This window comes from Rhea pennata, chromosome 3 (assembly GCF_028389875.1).
Source record: "Rhea pennata isolate bPtePen1 chromosome 3, bPtePen1.pri, whole genome shotgun sequence".
NCBI classification, from domain to species: domain Eukaryota; kingdom Metazoa; phylum Chordata; class Aves; order Rheiformes; family Rheidae; genus Rhea; species Rhea pennata.
In genome coordinates, this window is record NC_084665.1 from 105,665,163 (window position 1) to 105,692,510 (window position 27,348).

The 27,348-nt window shown below is 34.9% G+C and overlaps 1 protein-coding gene across 1 annotated transcript in view; it reads left to right on the top strand.

The window, feature by feature from the left end:
• Positions 1–27,348, top strand: part of CSMD1 (CUB and Sushi multiple domains 1) — a 1,182,441-nt gene that overhangs the window by 779,020 nt on the left and 376,073 nt on the right. Inside the window, exons 8-9 of the mRNA XM_062571121.1 lie at positions 19,092–19,179; positions 24,188–24,312. Coding sequence (XP_062427105.1) covers positions 19,092–19,179; positions 24,188–24,312 — 213 coding nt within the window. The remainder of the gene's footprint in view (positions 1–19,091; positions 19,180–24,187; positions 24,313–27,348) is intronic.

The following is a 27,348-nucleotide window of genomic DNA, read 5'->3' on the forward strand; positions in this document are numbered from 1 at the left end:
TTGCTTGTTCAGGCAATTAAAAAAAAAAAAGGGGGGGGGGGGAAGGAAAGAAAGAAATAAAATCTAGTACAAGTTTTATCCCATTTAACACTTTTATAAAAAGGCCTTACAAAAGTGTTAAAATTGTGAAGTCTCAAATTCAAAAGCTAAGCAATGCCAGAATGAAAGTTAAGCATAAAGTCTTTATTTCTGTTCTTCACAGGTATGTAATGCTGGTCAGTTTATTTTCTCACATAGATCATCAACAAGAAAGCAGAAATAGGCTGTTTGCTTTTCTGTGAATTCATCCTTTGACAGAAACAAACACTTTCGGGGTTCTGAACTTATTTATTCAGTAGAGGTGAAATACTGTTTATTGGCTTCCTGAACTTCAAAGCTGAGGTGTAGATTGTGTCTGCTATTCAATAAGCTACTATCTTTGTATTCTAACTTAACATATTTTTGCACCATTATTATGAGTCAGGATGGCTTAGTAAAAATGGATTGACCAGGTGTATTAAAATTGTTAGTGTGTGTGTGTTTTTTTTTCCTTTTAACCAGTTCTTATTCTGTACAGTTTTATGTTCCTTTCCTTCTCTAACAATAGACTGATATCTTTTTCTTCTGCAGAGGTTATATTTTTCTTTTAAGTACTTATGCTAGGCTTGGTAGGGAATTGTAATGTTTTTCTGTTAGACACTTCCTTTGTTACCGAGCTTTCTTTTGTTCTATTTTGTATAGATGCCTGGTACCTAAAATATTTAATATTTGTTATTTCCTTGTATCATATCAAAAGTACATTATGTGATGCAAAAATTTGTGTAATTCTTATCTCCTGTTAGCAGAAATTTAATTTTCATTTATTTCATATGTCTAAGGAATTTTTCAACTTCTTCATCTATATGTATTTTTTGTTTCCAATCCTTAGAAGTTATCACTTTCGCAGTGAAGTATCTCTAAAATCATGATAGGAGATGTCAGAAATCTTTATTTGTAAATCACAAATTTGATTGCAGTTCCTGTAAAAAAAAATTCTAGATTGCTTTTAAAATTATGTACTTACACTTTCTGGTAACCATGGCAGCACAGTGAGAGTTGCAGAACTTTCCCAAAGACTTCAGTAGGGAGATCAGAACTGGATTATTACTGTTGCCTGTGCTTTTTGATTTCTTCTAGAATTCTACCTATAAAATGCTCAAAAGTAGGCTCAATAGGCTCAGAGACAAGTAAACTAAAACATAGCTTCAGGCTTTTCAGCAGTGGGTCCTGACAACTAATTTTTAGACATGAATTATACAGTTGTTGGATGTGGCAGCTTGAAGGTACAAAAACCATGCTATGTTCATGCTCAGCATAGGGCATTTGGCTGTTAGGCTTTGTATGCTACTTTAATGCTACCTTCTGAAAAAAATAAATTCCTTTACACTGTGAGAAAGTCTTTACTTGCCTGCCTGGGGGAAGGCAATGAGAATCAGAAAATAGCTCTTAAACAGTATAAAAAAAAATGATAACCAAATAGTCATTTCTTACTCTTCCTATTCCCATTGCTTGCTTCCATAGGTGTATAGATTTATGTGCTGATGGGCTGAAGAGCCTGAGCCTGTGCAGATACAGAAAGAGGTCTCATTTGGTGGCCTAAAAGCCATATCCAGTATCTTCACTAGCAGTTATAACTGCACTGACAATTATACTGTGTTTCAAGGTGAATTGCCATCAACCAGCTGGACCAGCATGTTTTTCCACTTCTTTGATTCTCGATAAGCCGTGTTGATACTCCTTTAGTTTAGAAAATATTCAATATAACTTAGTGCCTTTTTTTTTTTTTAAAAAAAAAGTTTCAAAATAGGCTAATGTATGAGATAGTCAAATATGTATGCACAATTCTGTATATTTGTGAATTCATGAAATTCTGAAATATTCAAAACATTTAAACCAACAAAAATTTGAATCTGGTTTAAGACTGTAAAAAAAAAATGTTACTAGCTGCATGAGGTCTTCAGCTACTTCAGATATCCACTTGATTTTGACAATAAATGCCCCCCTCTTACCCATGTTTATTATGCTATGAGATAAAAATTAGAGAGGAAAGGAAATATAAAGTTGATTAACAGTGCCATGGAGAAGGGAATGATTCCATTAAGTACTCAGTCTTCAGAATTAGAATATACATAAATCTGTACAGAAGCCAAATACTTATCTACTTAGAATATCTAACTGGTTGTTTTGTTCTTTTAAGCACTAAAAAAGGGTGCTGGGTTGATCATGCCTCATTGCAGGAACAGATTCATTGAGTTAGGAATATTATCACCCTAAGTCTTTCTATAGACAGTAGAGCAAAATGTTGCCTTCACAGAACATTCATAAGGTTAGTGGCACTTCCTAATGAACCTCTCATTTAAGTGCCTAAAGCTAGACTGGATGAATCCAGGCCAAAGGGACTTATGCAGATTCACATACAGATATAGATTCTGGTTTTTGTTCTGTTCTGTTCTGTTTCCGATTCTGTTTCTGTACCGAACAAAAGCTGAGTCCTAGCACAGAATGCTTTCAATTCTAGACCATCCATTTCTTTTTTCTCAATACACCTCTTTTTGACCCCTCTATTTTCCCTGAATATTCAAGCATTAAAGACACACACCATTTCATAATGACAAGAGCTTCAGACTTTTATTTTTTTAAACAGTGTTTCAAAATATTTATTTTTGATGAGGTTTAACACAATTTGTAGTATTTTATTTCAAGACAGAGGGTTAAAAAAATCAAAGTTTCCTAAATACTGTATTTTATATTTTTATGGGGCCTTAGTGAGTCTCTGAAGACATTTCATTCCTCTACGTGTGTGTGGGGGGGGTATGCATAGCGTCTATATGTACACATCTCGTATCATTTAATATGAACAAATTGCTCTTATTTTTAATAAACTTACAACACAATTTATTATGTTGAAAGTCTATTTAATGGCTTTGTATTTAAGTTCTAAACATGGGTGTTGTGAAATCATATAATTAATCAACCACTGAAAAAGGTTTCTGATTTGACATTCTTTGTTTAAATAATAGCTTATTGTTGGCACAAAAAATCACCTAGAGGAAAGAACCTAACTGATACATTAAAAAGTCTATTTTTAAGATATAATATGGAGGTCACTTAGAACAGAAATGTCAGAAGGAAGAATGACTTAAAGAAAATGATGGTCTAAAATAATTAATATTTGTGACCTTATCAAATGCAGTCATCCAAAACTGGCCATATGAACGAAAATCATTATATTCGAAAGATTTTAGTGTTTCTACATCATATATAGAAGCATAAGAAGACTTTTTTTTTTTTTTTTTTTTTTTTTCAGGGAGGCAAAATTATAGAGCATAATCCCTGTGAATGTTGTCAAACTAGCAATCTCAGATGTCACAACTGGATGTAATGGGAAGTTTATCAATACTATCTATGGCCATGTGGTATGCTATTTTATCCACATATTCTGTATTGCAACATTTGACTCTCAGAAAAAGGAAAAGAGTCACTGGGCAGGAAAACCAGATCTGAGTCTCCTCTTACCCTTTCTGCTCATGTATAAGGCCTGGTAGAGGTCAGTTCAGCTGGATATAAATCCAGCAGAACTGACAGGATTGGAATAAGCCTTTGATAGTCTTTATTTTTAGCTTACATAATGTAACTGCTCAAATAGAATAGTTTCCTAGAAATTATGACAAATTTCATGGTTTTCTCAGGGGCTAAGCAAAACAGAACAAAAAGCTTTAGAATACCTCTAATATGTATAGTGTAGCAGTGATGGCAAGAGGTCCTGGGCTTGGAGACCCACAGAAGGAATTCACAAGTTCTGGATCCCAGTGCAGACGCAGGGAAGAGTAGCTCGTCACTCCTACTGCATTACTGTGTGCAGAGTTCCTCTGTAATGGTCAGGGGAACAAATACGAATACGAAGCAAATGAGCTGCACTTGAGATTGGGATGGAATAAAATCGGGAATGAAGACAGGTAGGCATGCAGAAATATAATTGGTTACACATTCATTCATCAGAAAAGTTTTCATAGCATGGCTTCCTGCGGTAGCAGGTATCTGAACAGAGCTGGTTTGCTTCTGGTCTAATAGTAGTAGCAAGATCTGTAGCTGTGGAATATATACTTCTGCAGTTACAGAGGTTGTAGATATACAGGCATATTTTTGGGAGACTAAACTCCTCGCTTTCTTCTAGGTGGACAGGAAAGAGTTCAGTGTGAGGAATCAGTTTAGATAACAAATAACTTTTATTTCAAACCTTTCCCAGGAGTTTAAATTCTATAGCATTTTTGCTAATGGCTTCTCAAAACAATAACTAAGTTCAACTGGAGTTCCTCACTAGAAATGCCTGCAAAGTAGCCAATAAAAAATATACTTTTATAATTATCTAATTAACATTTTGTATTAAGTGCAGAACAGAGCAACAAAATCTGAACGACTGAAATGTAAATTCTGTATTAATGAAAAATCAAGAGATGAGGGTCATGTAAGAACGCTCACTGTTAATTCTCATTCTCTCAATAGACAACCATGGCACGTGCCATTCATGCTGTGTTTGACTTTTCATTTTACCCTAATTACATATGTGTGTTGATTTTATGTGTGGTAAAAACTTAAATTTTTTTCACTGTTTGTTCAGCAGGGGGTCTTAATTTTGATTGATCGAATCTTCAAAGAACAAAAGCAATTCAGAGAAAATTTTGCAGTTGATATTGAATGGAAGACTGGATCCAAGTTTTCACCATTTTGGGGCAAAATATAGTATCTTGCTATATTGTTGCAAGAAAGAGGCAGAGGGCACTCTCTTGCTAATGACCCTTGCAAAGCTGAGGAAATAACTGGGCGGAAGCTGGTGGCTGGTGACATGAGTTGCGGCTGTTCCATTTCTGCAGCTGCGCCTCTCCTGGTCACCCAGAGCTCTGCGAGGGCTCATAGCCCTGGAGAAGTGGCACAAAGGACCAACCTGATGTGGCAGTGAGAGCCATACCGCTGGCAGAGCTAGTCGCTGCCCATCTGCCCTCCCTTCCCTGCTCTCAGCAGCTCCTGGGACGACGTAGAAAAAGGCATAAAACCCAAGTAATTGTTAGTCCTCATATGCTAAGGACAATTCGGACAGGGAGAACTTCCAGCAGGATACAATTCATCTTTTCTACCACGTGAATGAAGACATGTAGGCCGTAAAATCTACCTCTAATTATTGACAGGGCTTCTTGGATCTCTCTGATAAGTAACTGTATTTCAGTTTAAAAGGTTTGAAATGCATTGTTGTAGGGAGTTGAAATGGCTCTGTACGTCACTTTACATGGCTCGTTTTAATTAATGAAGTTATTTGGCATGGCTGACATTTTTATTTACACAGATGTCGGGTAAAATAAGTGCATGTCAGGCATTTTTGTTTATTAGGGTGGAGGTCACTGTCTTACTAATCCTAATACAGCTATAAAATATGATTGCTACAATCAGTGCTTAACTAGATCTTACCTCTTTCTCTTGTGAAAGCATCAGAATTGGCTTTTCACATCAGTAGTCAGGGTTCAATTCGTATTTCTATTTAGCAGCTGGAGGCTGTCATGGGTAAAATGAAACTTGTCAGCCTCAGAAAGAAGCAAAAGCATTCATCTCTTAAACTGATCTCAAACCGAAATTCTCATTTTTAAGAAACTTTGGGAGCGGCGACAAGATTACAGCATGTCTGTTTCAAGTTATCTAGGGAAAAGCATAATGACTTTTGAGTCCATTCTCATGCTGAGTTAGTTTCAAAAGGCTCATGCACGGTATTTGATCATTTCTATCAATTAATTACCATGGGCTCCATTTTACACGGACGTAAAGCTGAGCTGCTCTGATATAGCTAGAAATGGGACATTGATAAAATGCACCTTGGACTGGTCTAAAAAGACAAGGGAGACCTTTCCGTCGGGTTGGGAGGCTTTAAAGAATCTGCCTAACACAGATTCACAAGAAGGGCTATTCAAAATGTATCAAAAGTAAATCGAACTCCTGTTTTTTATTAATACCATCATATAACGTATATGGACAGAATATATGAATTGATCCGTAAAACAATAATGTTTTACCTATAATTAAAATTACAGCATATGTTAAGAGTATACCTTCATTCTCAGGTGTAAACAGTCATATATTTAAATTCAGTTGGGATACATGCTCTGTCGATCAGATTTCAGGTTTATGTAGTAATAGAGTCTTTCAGAGCTGGAAGCAACTGTTAGAAAGGCCTAGTAACTTTTAAAGGGCAACCAGTGAGCAAAACCCCCAAAAGGAAGTCTTTATTTTTCTCCTTCTTTTGTATTAGGACCAAAAACCATTACTTATTCAGAGCGTGTCTGAGTTTAGTTACATTCTCAGGACCAGAATATATTTGAGGAGCCAATACAACCTCTTTGCCTCTTTCCCTCAAGAATTAACAGACTGACATGAATAAGTCACTGACTTTATGTAAGAAAGAGGAAAAAGAAGGATGAATTATCAGTTTGGCATTTCACCTGAATAAACAGACCTGTCAGAATGATTGAGGTTACGTATTCAAGATAGAGGTGTGTACACATAGATGCTGTAGAAGATTGTGATAAATTACTTAGGTTATTTATTTATTTATTTTTTATTGTTGTCATAGTGAGAAGAGTGGTAGGGAACAGCCAAAATAGATCATATTGCAGCTGACATCCACCCTGCTAATCTCAGTGAAAGGGGCAAAAGAGCCAAGCTGAAATAATGTTATGAATATTTGTGATGTATATTTTAAAGATAATGAGAGCATGAGATATTGTTGAGCTGCACATCATGTACAAAAAGAGGCATTTATTTTGATGTTACTTATTTATCTATAACTTCAAGCTGAGACTTTAGAGAATTAGAATAATGTTAGAGCATGTATTTTTATACAGAGAAAGCTTCTGCTCTGAGCTTGTTCACTTATCCATGGTGTAATATTTTTCTCTTTTGGAATACTATACCTAATTACAACAGTTACAGGAAGACAATTTAGGACAACATAAGGCATTATATTTTTATTTCAAGTATGTTCTGAGCTACTCTAAGTCATATACCAGCAAAAATTATGTACTGCTGGGACTCTAGTTCTTACACTTCAGCTTGAAAGGCAGAATGCAGTCTTTTGAAGTAGTGTCATATAATATCCACTCTGCAGATCCATAGCATTTAGATTTCAGTTCAGGTCATCTTATTAGCTACTGGACACTTTCAAGTGAGGAACACAAAAAATTACATTTACTTTTTTAAACCAACTCTTGAAAGTATGTAACACAAGTTTTAGGAGAAAAAAAAGGGTACTGAAATTTCCATTTCTTATACAATTTTCCATATATTTCCTGATGATTACACACTGTTTATTTATATAATAGAGCACAATGTCGTAATCATTTCCCTGAGTAGGAGCCTGAAAAGTGCATGCAGTAATAGAACTGCTATAATAAGCATGTGTTGTAAATCCTGTCTCTGGGCTAGGCATTTTACAGAGCTGTCAGCAAGTGCTGCAGTATACTAAGGATTCTCAATCCAGAAGTCTCTCCTGGAACTGGATACCCATAAGGAAGCAGAGATCACTGCTTTCTCTTAATAGATGTGGACAGATAGCAGTGGGAATACTCTCCCTCTGCTTCTGAACTGATGCACTTTGCATAAAATAACTCAAAGTTCTGAGAGACAGAGAGAGAGCAAAGAGACAGACTCTCTCACCTAAGTTTCAGCCATCAGCTGGGATGGTGGGAGTGTGGATTTCAGTGCCTGCCTCAAGAATTGCAGTTTCATGTAATAACTATTTTTATAGAATATGTATTTCTTCTTAGAGCTAGTCTCTCCCCAATAGGTGAAAGTTCACTTTTGTTCCTTTTACAGCTGTGATGGGACCCTGAGCTGGCCAGAGCTTCAAAGTGAGTCAGTTTAGACATTTCTTTATGAGCATCTTCCCAGATAAGACTGGGAGGCTTCTAACTGGAAAAAAAAAAAAAAAAAAAAAAAAAAAAAAAAAAAAAAAAGGCCCAGATCTGGATAATTTTTTTTACATGCAGTGACTTGGCCAGACAGACAATTTTTGTGTACAGCTCTGCCTCCATGACCTCACAAGTAGGTGCTTGGTTTCAGAGTCATTCAGCAATTTTCAGAACGCTAACAAATTCTACTCTCTCCTGTTTGGGCCCCAGAATGTTCCCCTTCCAGCAGTATTTTCAGCCTGCTGGTCTGCTCAGCAAATTCTCAGTGTCTGAGTGAGCAGTAGACTCCTACCTTCTAGATGTGGCTCTTACATCCTACAACCATAAGAGGAAAGTCTCACATTACTTTGTATAAAGCAGAGAAGATGCAAAGAAGACTACAGGGTGGTGATATGGCATCCCATTAGCACATAGGAGAGGTGGGCTTTAACCTCCATTTCCTCCATATCTCCATTTCCTATAGCCTGATCAAGTACTCGACAAATGAATTACATCATTATTATTAGGAGAAGAGAGATTTTTAAATGAAAGTGTGTGACTCTTCAGTTTTCTGTGCTAAGTCCAGTTAGAGGTTTGGGCTATAGGTTTGTGTTTGATATATCATATATATTAAATATCATATATAACATTAAAACTATTTAGCTGAAAATATAAGTACAGAAAACAGGTTCCCAAAATTAACAACTTTGTTCTGCTAAAGGTTATGGCACTGGAAAGTCACATTTCTTCTCCACTTGAATCAGCAGATAAACACTTATTAATAGATTCAGTCTCATACTGACCCCATTGAAAATTTAAATATAATTATAATTTTGTCTGAGGCAGGTAAAGTAAAAGACAGATTATATATTGGGTTGGCTCGGTTTCATCCTTTCCAGTGGAAAGATTTAAAAAGTTAATTGACATACTGTTTTAGATATAGACTAGAATTTAGTCCTGCTATCACAATATGCATGTTTGCCCACATATTACAAATGTGTCACAGTGATTATACCTACAAAAGCATGCTATATACCAACTTGCAGATTTTTTTTGATTTTTCTTTTCTAGGTGTCAGAGCATAATTTCAGGAGGGATCTGAAAAGACAGCTATTACTCCTTTATTCTTTCAGTTATTTGAGTCATTGGCAACTTTCCCTTCTACTCATGTTCATCAGAGTTAGAAGTGTAGGATATTTGTAAGAACTGGAAAAACTTTGTCTTAGCAGTACTCAGTAATCCTGAAACAAATAAGGGAAAAGAATAAAAGTAAAACAAAACATTGAGGAGAAAAGTTATTTAACCATCTGTAAATCATAGTTTTGTTCACTTTCTCTTGGATGAATAGCAAAGTAAATTGTGTCCAGTTTGCACTGTTCAGTAATTAAGAAAGATGTAAATATCTTCCTCAGATGTGATTCTGGGTCCACTAATGAGCCAACAGATTCTCCAAGGAGAATAAAGCAACAATACCAAAACTGAAAATAGTCAACTAAGAGTAGTCACATAAAATGAATAGAAAGGAATCAGTGAGGTCAGAAACCATAGAGAAGGACTCCAGCTCTGAACTAAGTTCTTAGCTTGCAGTGCTATGCGATGCAGTGCTTACCCATACACTGCTCAGTTCCCTTAAGTTGAGCTGCCCTTTAAGCACAGTACAACCTCCCCTTCCCCACAAGCCGCTGACAAGCTGTCTTTGCCAGTCCTGTTGCTGAAAGTTGCTTGTGCCTTGTATCTTGGTGCATCTTTTTTGCTGGAAAATTCCTGTCTCTTACGTGAGTACCCAACCTCTGCTGGCTTCCTGCCCCTGGCCCAATACCTTGTTCCTTGATCTTACTCCTGATGTACTTTAACATTTGGTGGCACATCCAATATCAAGAATCATTAAAATATCTGGAGTGGTCAGTACCCTGAATGAGCAGCCTCATTGTGACTGTGCTCTGTGTTCCAACTTCATGTGACAGCAAAATGTGTTCGGCTGGTCAGAAATACAAAAAATATGGACCTAATCTTCTATTCAGTGCAACAGAGGAAGTCTGATCCTTTTGTAGTCCACAGTTTGGAACCCTTCCTCCAAGAACACAAATATAGTTGCCATTCCAAAACTGAACTGGATTAACTCTTCCTTCCTCGTCCTCCCTCCAGAAAAACTCTGATAAGAAGGCTGTTTACTAGGGAGAAAGAGGGTTTCATCCTCTGATTAGTGGTCACAATCTTTTTTGCATCTGAGGAGAACCACTCAGTAGCAGGCTAGAGATTTTGAGGAAGTGTCCAGCTGCCCTGTTTAAATCACATGCAGAATTTTGAGGTCTCAGGAATTGCTTATTTTATTCATGACTTCCTAATATAATTATATCTGAAAACAAGTGCCTGCAGCAGTATTTGGAATCCATGTCTTTCATGTCCTGAGTGGCTTTGTCATGCTTTCCTTTTCCTGAACCGAATAATCTTGACTTTTTCCCCATATTTTCTAATTTCAATAAGATAGAGGAGTGATCTAAGCACATCAATATATTAGTAGCTTTCGACGTGAACATTGTACAGAAAATTGAAGATCTTTAACTAATCTAGACAAGGTATTTGAACTCCAATCTTCTGTCTTTTTGGAGCCTGCTGTAACTGCTGAGCTGCAGCTATAAAGAAAATAATCATCAGCTAGTGTATTTGTGAGAAGCTCAGTCTTCTTAGTCATGCCTTAGATGTGTTCTGAGACTACATCTGTTAGCTGTAACTCTTATAGAAAGACACTGCAGTGGATAGTTCCATCAAGAGGACTGCTAAGAGATGTCAGTTGGGTTAGATACCAGATGGGCTGGTAAAAAAAAACTGCAGCTATTAAGCAGAGGAAACTAAAAAACTAAAAATGAAGACCCCTCACAATTTAAGTGCCTCTAGGTTTGGAGAGCAGCTTAATGGGAAATCTCAGAACTAGTTCTGGTCATGAGCTTCTATATTCTACCTAGGCCTCACTTTGACCACCATTTAGGTGGTCCTAAATGGTCACCAAAAAGTCAGAGGTAGGACAGAGAACTGAATTGTTAAATATTGTCTTCTTCATTTACATATAAACCACTCCACTTGGTAGACTATACTATAGTTAACGATTAGTTTGCAACAAACTGTTTGTCAAAGTAAAAGACTCTGATTAAATTCTCCTAATCTTGTGCACTGGACCAATATGTATCAATTCAAGGCAAAATCCTAAAGGTGATCAGTGCATTATGTCCATGACTAATTATTTTGTAACATCTTAGGATTTGCTGTACAATATTTAACATTTACTCTGAAAAGTCAGCCAAGAATTTAATATCAGTTGCAGATTGAAAAAGCAGGTAACACATTGATTTTAAAATAAGTATTAAATATCTAATTAAGGAAATTAGAATTTTATTTAAACAGTCATTTTAACTCTTATTGATATGTAAAATTAAAATTTATACTCACCTTCAACTGCAGAAATGGAGGTAATCCATAAGATACCATATAACTATTTTAAAGGAAAACTAAAAGACTGCCTTCTGAATCAATAAAATATGTTATAAAGTGATGGTATATTTACAAGTAAATAGCTTTGTAGGGTGAGTTTATAACCTGACACTGGTGAAAAATGGAATTTTCCAAACTTCTAAGCCACTGAGACAAAACAATGTTTGTTGAGTTTATTTTACTTTAAAAGAATGTTCCTGGATATCCCATAAAATAGCTCTTTACTACTGACTCTTCGTCAGTTCTGTTATTTCAAAGTAAATTGCTGAATTTCCTACACTTCTGAATGAAGTGGCACTGGAAGAGGCTTCTATTTACTCTGTGCCTTACACGAAACTTAGTGTGTTGTCTGCAAAAGATAAATGTATAATGATATATCATTGTCATATCAAAATTTTGCTTCCTCCTCATATCATGTGGCATGAAAAATAAATGGTAATGTATTTTTTTAAAGAGAAAAAATTGTGGTACATTTACATATCACATTAACAGGGACATATTAGCTGTTTTGGTTAGGACCTGAAGGACTTCTGGTAGAAAAAAAAACTGTGATTGAAGGAAGGGAGTTCCATGAATATATGGTAAACTCCCCAGATTCTGTATTTTGGGTAAGTGTTTACAGCTGCAAGCTAGTGGGATGATTATTAAATTTACTACTGTGTGAGAGTGTTACAGCTTATTCAAAAAACAATGAAGAGACTTACCTTTAGCATGGGGAAAAATGATATATTTTTTTCTAACCTCTGCTGCAGAAATGCAACGGAAATGCCTCTCAGTTTTTAAAGCAAGAAGGAGAGTTAATTTTTCCTTATAAATCTTCCAAGATAAAGTACTCTTATAGTAGGAAACATTGGCGAACTTCAACTAAAATGAAAACTAGCAACTCTGCACAGTTTGCAAAAATAATAGAACAATGCTTAGGAAGACTTTTTAATAAACGTGAGAAACACAGCACCATCTGGAAGTGTATATTGGGACCAGATTCACCTGGGCATCTTCAGGCTCAGTGTGTCTCTCTTTTTATGATTGCCCAGAGCAACTTTACACACTTATGTCCTCTGGTGTCATCATGACCACATTTTTCTGCTCACTAGTATTTAAAGATTATAGTTAGTTCATAGGAGAATTAAGGGGAGCCTCTAGAAGCCTGGATGCTTGGAAAATACATTACATAGCTTTTCTTTGTCCAACTGGAAAACACTTTACCATGCTGCTTATGTTGCAGCTGTTATTTCTACTCAAATCTGCATTTTGTACCAAATTTGTGGTCTTAATTATGAGGTAATGACTGTTACTGAGCAAAGGTTTAGTTTCCTTTCACATAACCTTACAAGCAATGTCCTTGAATCCCACCATTAGGGTTCCAGCTTAATACTTTTCATGCATGTCTTTCTACAAAAGACACACAGAAAATAGAAAAGGGAGTTTTGTGTCTCTGATTAGATGAAAAATTCAAAAGACAAAATAAGTAATCACTTATTAATGTAGTTGAAATTATTAAAACTAGAAGAATGTTGATTAACTGAGTGACTTTTTTGTGCATATTTTCATATAAAATTGTTTCCTCCTTTCATGAATGTTTCAGATTTTTTAAAAATAAAACCTAATACAGATGATGTGGTTTATGCAAAGACATTGGTTATAACGCAAGTTTAGTCATGCCTCTAACTTGCTGCCTTATACTTTGCATTAAGTAGCTATCTTGAAATGGCTAAAGATTATGCGCTGCTAATAACCGCGACACATTAGAAGTTTCCTAACAAATTTTCTTTATGGACAACCTGCCCCCACTGTATATGCAATCTGACCATTAAAATTATTCTCAAATTAATTCTTTCACTTTGATCTACAGAAAAGAAAAACTTTGAAAGCTTAAAATTATCCCCAGGCTGGGAATAATTGACATGTTAGAGTGCATGCAGAGCTTATGGTGGAAAATTTCATTCAGTTAATTCTACCTGCTAAGGAACTTATGGATTTAAGATTTTGCATCCTAAAATCTTCCCTTTCATCCATTAATTCCAACTTTCTAAATTCAAAATAGCTCTAGTTTATTCAATTATTTTATACAATGATAATCTTTTATATCTTTTGTCTGTATATTGTCATCTCAAGACATGCAATATGTAAGTTTATTTTTTTTTCCAGTAACCACGTTATTCATCTCTACATGAAACAAATAGCTTGTTTTGTGCTTTATACAGGTTAATTAACATGTTTTGAATTCATTTTTAAAACATAATTATTTAATGACCCAAATCATGTCTAGAACCTGTTTTGAAATATGAATCAACCTTTTCAAATATTAAAATGTAAATAGATGCAAATTTAAGGAGCTTAAGAATAATCAAGATGTGTCTGTAATACATCAATTACTGCCTCTATTACCTCATTTTACTAATACAGTGTCATTGCACTTATGTGTGACTTCTTGGCTGGGAGGAGATTGATATTTACATATGTCAGCTTTTATTTGTGTCATGAGAGGGAGATACAGTACTCATTCATCGTAAAGTCTTGTTGAGTTTACAAACTTGTCAGTCTGCACTAGAAAAACTGCCATTTTTTAGGATACCTTTCCATAGGGAATTTCTGGGTCTTTTATTTTATTTAACCTCCACAAAGTATTTGACAAGGCCATTTCATAGGCGATTCTTACAATTTTTGGTTTAATTTGGTAAGTATTCAAAACAAATTATTGAAAGAGTAGGTGTGCCTGGATTTAGCTGGTTTTTTTTTTCCTCCAGAACATTTCTATAAATTGGTAATATCACTAGATATTACCATACTAGATACTACATACTATTATTATAGAGAACGTGCAAATGATCAAACAGAATGCTAAAACTTGTTAAACTTAAATTGTAAGTGTTGCAGCCTGAAGCACAAACCGCCAAATATTTGTTAGTAATCTAAAGAGTATTGAAGAAAGATATGCAGTATGCAGCATCTATACATAATTATTTTTGCTTCAAAGTCTCACCCATCAAAGCATTTAATCACATGCTTCAGCTGAGAATGAGTAGATCATTAAAGTAAATTCGGATTCCAAATGCATTTAAAGCAAGGCAGCTTACCCTGAGTAGAACTGGTATTTTAGCAAGGGAGATCATATGCTGCTCATCTTGCTGCATAAAATATGGATTGCACTATCCCTTTCTCCTGCTTAATATCATTTCTTCATTAAACACTCCCCGAATACTGAACTAAATTAGGATGTTAACGCATGTGCTACCTGTTTATTACTATTTTTACAAACTTTTAAAGTCTGATTTCTGCTTATGGTTACTGCCAATCATTCTTCAGTACCATTGTGTTAGAACCAGAGCATATGAAACATCTTGAAAGAGCTCTTTCTTCCTTGTATACCAGATAAATCAATTAATATTATTGCCAAAGCTATGGAAATTTCAGCTGGCATGAACACAGCAGAGAAAATGGAAGACATATTAATTCATTCTCAAGTTTGAGAAAAGAAAAATAATATATATATTTTTTTTAACAAATGGAAATTTAAATCTTTAGTATTTTTAGGCTTAATCGTACAGGCTATACATAGACTGAAAAAATGTCCATCACACTGGTGAACTCACAGTCCCTCTTCAACTATTTCTGCAGAATAGCCTGAGAATATATAAGGTTTGCAGTGTTTAATAGTATGGTATGATGAGAAGCACAAGAGTTAAGCTGTGTCCCCTGAGAATGCTATGTCTGCATACCAAAGACACAGCTGATGGTTGAAGCCTCTTTGATATTCTCAAATATTCCGTTAGAAAAGAGAAAAGCAGAGTTCTATTATACTCTATGGTAACTTATGTTTTCAAAAAAACACCAAACCTGACTGGAATCCGTACTCCCCTCACTGTTCTCCCTACCCTGTGCACCAAACCCTTTTCTGAAGTCGACCTCAGGGAATGCAGAAGCACGTGCCTTTCTTCTGATGGTTCCTTGAACAACTGTGTGCAATGGAGATAAGTGGAGAGGCTATACGGAGAATTAGAAAACACATTTAGGCATGTATTTTAAGACATATTGTCTTAAATTTCTTTGTCATTACAGCAGATTTGTGAATGTTTAGTTTATACTCACAACATAGAAGAATATTGTTAGTGCTTTATGGTAAATTTTGCTGATTAAGGCATAGCGGTGCCAAAGATGATTCTTTCTCCTCCCTGATGTTATGAACCTCAGCAGCAGTGGTGATATACTCCATAGACAGGGAGGGAGCCAGGGGGCCAGGGAGCCAGGGAAAACAGACAGGACTGAAACAGAGGAAGATTAAGGTCTCTGACAGGGGTTCACCTGGGCTACTTTTCATCTGTTTTCAGTATGAATGATAACATCTTGGATTAAAAAAAAAAAAACAACTTAGAAAACTTGGAAAATTATTGAAATTTGAAGTTCTAGGTAAATACTAAAATACTGCCAGGTAGAGGCTTTAGCATATCTGAATCTAAAAGTATGTTTATACTTTTAAAAATATCATTTATTAAATAATACTATTTATTTATTTTTATATAAATTTATTTCTATTTATAACACTATTTATTAATATATACATATTAATATGCCAAAGTCCCCGGTGCCTCCAAACCACTAAAATAATACATAGTTTCACTAATTTGAGAAATTTATTCTTTTTTTTCCCGCTCGGAAAGATAAGATCAGACAGGCTTGTTTCACAGGGAATTGTTTTCTTTTTTTTTGTTATGACAGCATGTCATACAACCACCATCTGTTACAAAACAATTGATAGTTCATTGGGGAAAGCAGAAGCGAAAGCCCGGCCATGTCTAGGAAGGCCTGTGGACGTCCGGGAAGACGTGCCGAGTTGCGGGCACGCGACGCCTGCTCCGCTCCGAGCAGCGGCGCTTCCCTGTGGAAGGGGCAGCCTCGGTCACCCTTCCGCGATGTCCACGCGAGCACGTGCTGACTGAGCAAGGTAGTGGCTGAGACGGAAACTTTGCAAAAAGATCAGCCTCCACCTGGGGAGATCACTTCGTTCAGTGCTATGAGTAAGGATTCAGTTGTCATTTCCAGGCATCCAAAACAAGCACATTTTCTCTAAAACATGGAGGTTTTTTGTTTTTTGATTTTTGTTTTTTTTTTTTTTTTTTTTTTTTTTTGCATAAACAGATCAACATTTTAAAAATACATTTAATTTATACTTGATGCTTTAAATCTGAATAATATATTGTCTCCCTTCCCAGTCATCTTAACAGCCTTATCTCTAGCTATAAATTGGTCTGGTATAATGACCAAAAGCTGTAGTTTTTATTTATAATTTTAATTTATGTTGTGAAAACCATATACAAATGTGGTGTCACCTACTTAAGCCTTTTATTTCTCTGCATGCAAAATATGCTATACTTTCGTTCATATGAACTGGATCTATACACATGGCTGTGTATTTTTATTTATCAGGAAATAATCTTTTAGGTAAAATGTGTTATTTTACAGCCAAGATGCTGTTTTTAAGTTGTACCTGGAAAAAAGTTTCTCAGAGCGTCATAATCCTTCATCACCTCATTTAGAGTTTCTGGGACAGACAATATACAGTACAATAAATAGGGCTAAAGAGACACGTGGAGAAAGAGAAGTTTCAACTGCTTTTCTATCTTTTTAAAACATTCTGTATGCCAAAGTAAGAAAGGAATATAGTTAAATGTTGAAGGATACCACAACTGTTGCAATTTCTCTATTTTTAGAGGAACCTATGCCCTGTCATTTTGATACTTACAAGAGCTTTTTGCTTAGTTATGTTATTTAGTGCTACAACACAGCTGTTTATTGCTGTTGATTTTCTCCTGTAAAAAAACAGATTTCATATAAATTAATTGCTCCTGGTGCTGCTGGAAGGAGCATAAAGGAAAACATGCCTCTGAGTGAAAAATATCGGTCACGTTGTACATCTAATCTCTCATCACCTTCAGTGGTAATGTTGTCAACCACGGTCCACTCAGGCTTACATAATTTATTGTGTCCAGCTGAAATATTTGAGATAAATCTGTTTTCATTGAAGAAGAACATCCTACCCTGTTCTTAAGGGTTTCTCCAAAATGTTTTAAGATGAGTTAAGTATGTGATCCACAGAATCATAGAATCAGTAAGGTTGGAAGGGACCTCTGGAGGTCATCTAGTCCAACCTCGCTCCTCAACCAGGGTCACCTACAGCATGGTAGACAGGGTTGCATCCAGGCGGGCCTTGAAGATCTCCAGAGAAGGAGACTCCACAACCTCTCTGGGCAACCTGTGCCAATGCTCTGTCACTCTCACAGGGAAGAAATTCCCCCTCACGGTCAGGAGGAACTTCCTGTGGTTCAGTTTCTGCCCATTGCCTCTTGTCCTGTCACACGGGACAACTGAAAAGAGTTTGTCCCCATCCCCTTGACACCCTCCCTTCAGGTACTTCTACACATTGATAAGATCCCCCCTCAGTCTTCTCTTCCCCAGGCTGAAGAGGCCCAGCTCTCGCAGCCGTTCCTCATAGGGCAGGTGCTCCAGCCCTCTGATCATCTTTGTAGCCCTGCGCTGGACTCTCTCCAGTAGCTCCATGTCTCTGTTGTATTGGGGAGCCCAGAACTGGACACAGTACCTTTGATGAGGCCTCCCCAGGGCTGAGCAGAGGGGCAGGATCACCTCCCTTGACCTGCTGGCCACAGTCTTTTCTAATGCACCCCATGAGACCATTGGCCTTCCTGGCCACAAGGGCACATTGCTGGCTCATCCACAAGTCTGCTAGCTGTATTCTTCTGAGGGAATGCAAAAAGATAGGAGGGGTATGTAAGCATGCATGCACATACATCTGCATATGTGCTAGATAGAAAGCACCTGTCTATTTAAGTGTTCTATCATAGTATTGTGGCTGCCTTACTTTGTGTCTTATCTCTACAATCAATCTCCGTATATTGCACAAATATCTTTTTACAAATTAAGAAAAAAAAATGAGAACTGGATTTTAGTTTTGAGAGGACTGTAAGTTTATATATGTATATATAAATACTTTACACTCTGGAGGAGAAAAGAATGGAGGAGGAAAGAAATGGAAAAGTGTTGACCTTCTCTTTACGTCCCTACCTGAAATCACAAAATAGAGATGCTGAGCCTTCTTTACATGTGCAGATGTTCAGCTGGTCACAAATGAATTGCTCTGTGGGGTTTTCTATATATTTTTGAGATGAACTACATCCTCATTAAAATATTTCTGTATTACCGTCATGTTGTTTGCTTTTATCTATTTCAAGTCCTTTTATGGACAAAAGTTAAGTGAAGTTTTATTTTCTCAAGCTATCGTAATCTTGTAGTGGAGTATTGTGAATATTTCAAAGAATGTCTTCATGCAATCTTGTTTTCCTTGTCTGAGACAAAATATGAATACTAGTGTGCAAACATGACTCACAGTGGGAAATCTACTGTTTATTTTTCCACAGAAGGGAAACACACTATTTTTATCATAACCAAAGAAAATAAGCAGTATACCTGAGAAGTCAGTTATATGGGGCTTAACTTTCTGTCCTAATTTATATGGTTTCAAGAAAAAAAAATGTGAATGTGCATGTAGTTAAGGTCAGGTCGTGGAAGTTAATTTACAGGAGAAGTGAAGAGTCATCCTTCCAGCTGTATAACTTACAATTTATTTTCTTTTACTTTACTTTGCAGTGACTCAAGGTGGGGATGCAGTTGCATCTGATGCATGTCCCGATCCTGGAATTCCTGAAAATGGGAAAAGGGTGGGCTCTGACTTCAGGTAGGCACACTTAATTTTGTATATCACCAAGAAGAAGATACTTATATATATAGCATCTGACTCAAGTTGACCCATATTTGCATTTCCAGCCATGTGCTTGATCTTTAATGCAAAGTATTGAATTTAGTTAGGAAACAATTGCATATTCACAATGTCTGGCAGGTCTAATTGTATTCGTAAACTGGAAGAGTATAGGAAGAAGAGTTGCTTTTTTTGCCTCTACAATGTAGTAGAAATGAAAACTTAAAAAATTGTAGGCAGATTAATTTGGAAAAGACCCTAAAATATTTTTAATTAAATCAACAAAATGATAACTAGTTATTGAATGGTCTAAATAATGATATCAATAGCACATGTTTTGACCCACCAGAAGAAGCAGGTCCAAAGATCCAAACATATGAATGAGTCCAAATATAGAATAGCTTAGCAACTGCTAATCCCAGGAGTGCATGAAAATCTCAGGAAGAGAGAAGACTCAAAAGAACATCAAATCTCAAAGTATATTTTAAGGTATCTGTTGGGATCTAAGATTGAGGAACCCTACAAAACATGCATAACTATATTTTGAACACAGTCTTTTATGAATGACTGTGGGTTAATGGAATCTTAAATATCTGAAGCCTATTTATGGGCAATGCTTAATCAGTTGACAGAATATGGATATTCCTCTCCTTCTTTTACTCCATTTAGCCTCTGATAATACTTTAGTTTCACCTAATGTTATGGAGATAAATGGAGATAAATGAATGTTTAAGATGTTCAAATAATATTATCAGCAACATCATACAATATATGATAAACAAAGCCTGTCGATATGCTTTAGTCGCTATTATTTATCTGTCTGTTTTATCTACATGTTTTCGACATCCAGTTATGACTGTTGTTTGAGAGAAACAATAAAAGTGAATTTTTCTCATAACCTTTTTATCTGAAAATTGATTATGTAATAACAACTGTCTTTCTTGTACTATAAACTCATTTTTTGGATCTATTTAGAAGATATCTTAAAAATTACCTATAGCTAGCTTGAAGTTTAAATAGAGAATTCAGCTGAGATTTAGTTTTTCTTTCTCTGAAAAGACAAATTAAGCTTTTCTGTTTTTAAGGGAAAATAATGCTGCTCCAATTCTGCATTTCTCCAATGTAGCGAAAATAAACTCTCTGTGGAGAATAAAAGAAAGGCAAGGGTTTACTCCAGAAGGAACTATCTTGTCAGGAGAATGATGACTGTTGATATTAATCAGAACTAAAACATCTGAAAGTGCACATTATTCAAAAGCTTTTCCACTCTACTGAAAGGCATGTAGTGAGTGAGATTGATGGAAAGACAGAGCATTTATTTTCAAGTCAGCCTGAGACCCTACAGATTCAATGATGACAGGTCCTTTGAAAAGAGTTCATAGTTTCCAGCATAATAATAGCATTTATTCTAATATCACAAAGCAAACAAAAAGATATTGAAATTTTAACCTTTTATTCCCTCCTCTTGCCATGCTTTTGCTGTTTTCAGTTCAAGTAGTGGAGGATGGGGTTTTCAGTGTTGTCAGAAAACCCAGTAGATATCTGGATTCAGTTTGAGGGAGAAATAGCTACTGAAACCTTGCTAGATGAATGAGAATTTAATCAATGCAATTTTGTTTTTTGTGGGAGTTCTCAAAATAATAGCTTTCTAATGAAATAGAAAATAGATACAAACAATAACATTTCTGCTCTCAAATATTTTATGGTACATATGATATGGGAAAATCCCATCATTTTCCACAGTTCCACTGACACATTTGATCTATTTTTTTAATTTTCAAAAAAATCCTTATTAAAGTTAAATGTACTTTCTTATGCTTAGTATTTATTACATTTTTTCCGCATTAAAAATAGCTTATTTCAATCAAATTCTAGCCTTCTTTATTAAAGCTGAAATTATACTTTGATATGGTTCAAATTTAAAATGGAAGAAGAAGAAGAAGAAGAAGAAGAAGAAGATGAACAAGAAGAAGAAGAAGAAGAAGGGAAAGCTGATTTCTTCCACCTGTTTATATTTAAGAATAAAAGAACAATTCTAAGACTTTCAGAGTTCACAGTTTCATTCAGGGCGGCAAGGGAGGTAAACATGGGAATTAAAGAAATTAAAAATATTAAATAACAAAATCTGAAAATGAGTTAAATTAATAAATTCCTTTGAAATTTCAGATCAAAGTAGTCTCTTCCTTAATGAAAGACTCATTTTTTAATTGAAAAATGTCAGGCAAAATCAATGGTGATGTTAGGTGATTCAAATATTCCTCAAGGGATAAGGACTCCTAATGCAGACTGTGTTGCCCGGTTGCATCCCATTCTCTGAGGTGCTTATTTAGAAATAAATCTGGTTGTCTGGAAATAACAAACACTCAGCTGAGGTGATTCAGCTTACCTAAGATTGCTCATTATTGACTGTTCTCTGAAACACCTAAAGTTATGTGACTCGATTCAGCTGTAGTAGTGTATGCATTATAGAATAATTTTATATGTATAAATCTTTTATTATTCAGTCTTCAATCCATTAAAATAATAAACAGACAAACAAAGGTAATCAAACTAGGAAAAAAACAAACCTTAATCTCATGTTTTGTTGATGTATTAGACGCATTTCATTTATGGCTGTGAGTTTTACAGTCTCTTAATCAAACTTGACATTTTATCTTACTTCATCAGTTATTTACACAGGCTTTAATTCCTTTTATTATGTACACTATAATATAATGGTCTGTATCTCCATTCTGCAGTATTTAGTTGCTTCCTCCAGAATATCTTTTGAGTGTCGTTTTCATTATTTTTATGTTTGTCAGCCTTGGCAGAATTAAAATGACATTAAAATGCTTTTTTTGAAAGCGTCAGTTGTCAGACTCATGGCAGAAATCTGATGCCTCAAGAATAGCTGCTTCACGAGGGATGCAGCCACGCTGATATACCAGCATACTAAGTGCATAGCGTAGCCATGTATAAACTGTCTTCCGAACTATCTCAGACATTGTGGTGAGACTTGTGAATGCTATTCTGTAGCCTGCCTAAAATTTAATCAGAATTCTTGAAATAACTTATAAAAGATTTTATTTGTTGATTCTCAGAGTTGTAATTAAAACTTTTCTCCACCTCTAATTCTAATCCTGAGGAGCTTTTGAGTACCTTATTCTTTAAACTGATGCTTATTAAAAAAGAAAAAAAAAACAACCTAGTGAAAGCTAAATCAGAATAAATATTTTTATGAAAAATGTTGCTCTAATCCTGAAATACTTCACTTCAGAAGATTCAAAATATTTGTCTTCAGTGTGTTTCCTTTTTTTCCTTTCTTTCTTCCTGGGGAAATTTCCCATAGAAAAAAATTCAGAGCTTATAATTTTAAAAGGATATGTAAAAAATTGAATTTCAAAGAAGGGTGTTTAGAGCATCAAAATGCCTAGATTAATTCATCAAAATATTTCCCTAACTGAGAAGAGAACCTCTAATTGTTAATAAATATTAGATATATATATGAAACTGTGCTTATTCTACTGTTTACTTGAAGATATTAAGAATATGCTAAAGGATATTAGCATATCCTGCTAATTGTGGCAAGTATAAAATAGATACAATTTTAGAAAATTATTTTACTCTGCAAGGATTTTATTAATTTCTACTGAACTACTGTAGAAAGGGGCTAATACCTTTCCCATCATTCTGAATTTGCTACATTTAACAACTCAAGCATCAAGTGTTAATAGAATTAATTTTTAAAGCCATCCCAGATTTCTAGAATCTCATTCAAACTCAAAAATTTTAATGACCCTATTACATTTTTGGTAAAAGGAAGTATGAAAATACGTTGTGATATTGATCAGCAGTATATTTAATCCTTGGTATGTGTTTAGGAAACTGATAAAATACTTGTTCTTGTAAAGCAGAAATGAGCCAGAGGCTATACAGTGTAATTATCTTTGCTTTTGTCCACAATACGGTTTTAATCACTGAGTTTCTGACTTTCATCCAGCAGTCACCTGGTGTTTAGGATTCGCTGACTTAAAACGGAAGTTAACAATTGTTTATATCGAGACCACATTGTCCACAATAAGAGATTATCAAATATGGAATGAAAACAGAAGAACAGCTAGCAGCAAAATTGGTTGATTGTGACAAGCAATCAAAGAATGTCATGAAAAATAGAAATACTTTAGGGCAGAAAGACATAAAAGGAAGCAGAAAGTTAATGCTGCTTTGGAAAGCCCTGTTTGAGATATACATAGCCTACTGTATAATACAGTTTATTTACTCTACATAAAATGTAATCAGTATTGTTCAGTAAGAAATTCTTTTAAAAATGGAATAAAGTTATAAAACATTCCATAAAGTGAAATTTAAAAAAATAAATTTTAAATCAAAATTGACATCATCATTATACTTTTGCAAAATATTTTTGCAAAACATTTTTGTTTTAGTAAGCTTCAAATGTGTTATAAATGTAACATCAATATTTAAATTCTAATAGAATTTATTATTTTTATAATTTTTAGCAGGAAATTTCAATGAATCCAAGCATTTTTCATGGATAACTATAGTTTCCTCAAATTATTATTTCCCAATGGAATTATCTGTTGACAAATTCCCATCTCTAACTGCTAAGTATTTCAAAATATATAGGGAAGTTGAAGTTTTTCATGAAGTAAATTTTTTTGCCTGCAAGAACAACAATTATATATTTTTTATTAATTGTAGCTCTTAATGGGTTCACTGAAATCATAGTTTAAGGAACAAAACTTAATATCTCTGTTCCTTTATAACCTTGGCCTTATTTATTTAAATGGTGAACAAACTAAATATAATACAGCATAAGTTCATTTTTAGATATGGTAAGGATGGAGCAAAATTTTCCCCGCTTAATTTCTTCACTTGACTCTAGAAATGTTGTCATTGTTTTATTTATCTAGTGGAGAATGCCTGATGTGCCTTTTTAATACATCATATTTCAGTTCTCTCCTTCCTCCTCCCATTTTTCTGCTAGGGTGGGTGCAAGCGTGCAGTTTTCCTGTGAAGATAATTATGTGCTGCAAGGTTCGAAGAGCATCACTTGCCAGAGAGTGACAGACACACTGGCTGCCTGGAGTGACCACAGGCCAATTTGCCGTGGTAAGTGCTTTATTTGGAATTTTTGCTCAAGTTTGAAAGCGTAACTTATAATCTTTGTTTAGAAATGTGATTGAATGATGTTTGAAAGAAAGCAAAAACCATAATAATGTCATATATATCTGCAAAGATCTTTCTGTAACATGAGAAGTTTTAACAAAACTGACAGACAAAGGTGCGGAAAAAATATCGGTTTAGGGAACTAATTTCCTTTTAGTGGTGTTACATTTAATTTAATCTTATTTTTGTCATGTTAAACATTTTCTAACTAGGACCTAGTTAGGTTAAACTAGCTAATGATCTTTAGGTTAAACTATTCTATCTGAAGTCTTCAACAGCATCTCTCAATCATATTATGTCCCTATCAGTCCCAGATTCTCCACACTTTCTGCTAAATTCCCTCTTCTTCCATCTATTTTGTCCAATCTTACAAATAACCTAACCTTCTGGCTTCAATTCTAAATGTTTTCTCATTATACACTGAACCAATGAATAAGTTTGGAGGTGTGTATGTATGAGGGGTGAGTTGCTTGCTTGCTTGTTTGTTTTTATGTTATGATCTACTAGCTGTGATAAAACAGAAGAAAAAAAAATGTAAATGCTGTAAAAGTACTCTAGAATTATGGTAATTAGGAAAGACAAAGAGTAGATATCTCTGTACAGTAATTTTTCCCGTTTTTCTGTAGAAACATTGATTTGAATTGCATGTTATCAAAAGTCTTAATCCTAGAAATTTGCTTGCTTTATATCCTGACAACATAGTCAAAATGGACAGTAGAAATTAAAAAAAAAAGCAATAATTACAAAGAAAGTGTTGATATATCTGTCATTTTGAGGTAGATCAAAGAAGTATTTTTCGTATCTGACAAAATCTTATGCTGGACACCAGTTACCAGGCCAGCAAAAGATAAAGCAATTGTGGGAATCTATGGATTTCCCACCCCTGGACCAAAATGTTTGCTTGTTTGAGGTTGAGCTAAAGGATAATCTCACTCATATAAAACATATATGCATATAAAACAAGAGAACAGAGAGGTCTTCTTAAAGGAGAATCAGTACACACTTGAATGTGTACTCATATCAAAGAGCTGCTTGGTCTTTAAGTCCAAATTTTATGCCCATAACTTTAAAACACCTAACAAGCGTATCTAATTTAGAATGTAATGGCTACTGGCTGTCAGTGTACTCAGTGGAGAAGAACATTTCTAGTCTGCTAAGTGATCATAATGTGAATTGTTCTGTCTCTGTTCTTTGACTAAACATGGCGCCTCCTGTTATATTATCTTCCACGACATGTCTAAATTATGTGACAAGAGATTTCATGTGTGATATTTTATGGCATTTCTACTCCATTGTCTTACGTGCCATCAAACCACAAATTTGCTAGTCATGGAGAAAGCTGAGAACCACCAATAAAAGTTTGGCCACATTTCCTACTGCCTGAGGGAAAGCCTGAAAAGTATACAGATGATTATTATTAAATTATAGATTTCAAACTGGATCATTCACTACCAGTGTTCCCTTTTCCCCACTGTCACACACTTTACATTTTTAGGGATGTCTCATTACTAGAGCAAACTCTTCATCAAATGTTCTCTTTCATCTCTCACTAAACTGTTCTTATACTCTTTCTGCGGTTGGATGCTTGATATAGAAAAATAATGTCAGATGTTCCCAGATCATTCTGAATAACACCTTACAGCAATACCTATGAGATAAATGGACGCCATTGAAAGGGCTCTTTTAAATTGTCCAAATTTCGTTGAATATATAAAAGACATGTTTATCAAAAGAACAATTCTAGCTCTTTGATTTGTGGTCAGATGTAAAAATATGATATGCTTCTACAACTGTGGAGGTAAATGGCACATGTTTGCATAATGTCTTTTTTATTAAAGGCTGAGTTTTAGTTCTGATTCAGTAAAGGCTGATTTTAGTACTGAGTACATCAAGTGAAAGTTAAAAAATATGTCTTTGATCACAGTTATCTTCCTTGTAGGTAGATTTTTTTCTAAAAATCAAATCTTCATTTTCTCTTGAGATCACAGTGAAGTTTCACGTTAAACAAATACAAATTAGCCAACATTTATTCCAAAATACATGAAAACAGCTTAGATATTGTGCACATTTGAAACTGTTTAAGCACACTGTGTTTATTTGCACAAGAATCTTGAAAATCTTTTTCCAGATTAAGTGCATTTTGTACTGAGTGTATTAAGAGGAAAATAATTTTGATGTAAGGATTGTTGCAATGCATTTCCCAATGCATTTCCAGTGATGTAAACTGACTAGCTGTAATTTGCTTAATCCAGTTTCTTTTACTAGAATTTGGATGAATTTGGCAGACTTTTGAAATTATTTTTTATAAATAAATGAGTTTATTAACCTATTGGAACTGATTGTTGGTCTTCAAAACAACACAGTCATTATACTGTAATATAAAAGCCTTTACAAGAGACCAGTAATACCTGGTTATCAGAAATCAGCCACCATAATAGTGGAGTAAAATATATTTTTTCCTGCTGCAAGAATGGTTGTTTCAACCTATATAATGGCACAAATGATATTCTTGCACATTATGCTTACTCCATTAAAGAGTGTAAAAGAGCTATAAAGATTCTTCTTGGAAAATTATTAGAAGCTATAAAACATGGATAATATTAATGGGCATACCCATGTAAAGAATGGACAATCTAAAACATAGCTAAATAAATAAATAAATACATAAAGAAAGCTTCAACTCCTTCCAGAGCAGCAAAGGAATTATGAGTCAAAAAAGTTTCTTTAGGTTGGTGCATTCATATTTTAAATTGTATATTTCATTCTTATTCAGGGTAACAGCTAAATGAAAAATCTAAATACATTTTCTAAATATTTGGTTTCACACTACCATGAAGTAATATGTTCATGCAACTCGATTGTTCACTCTTTCCTCTCCTCCTTTTGAATTTATTCTTGTTTACTAATATATTTCAAAAATGAGCTGAAGTATGCATGGCTAAAGTAATGCTCAGCAGAGATGGGCTATTGACTTCTGAA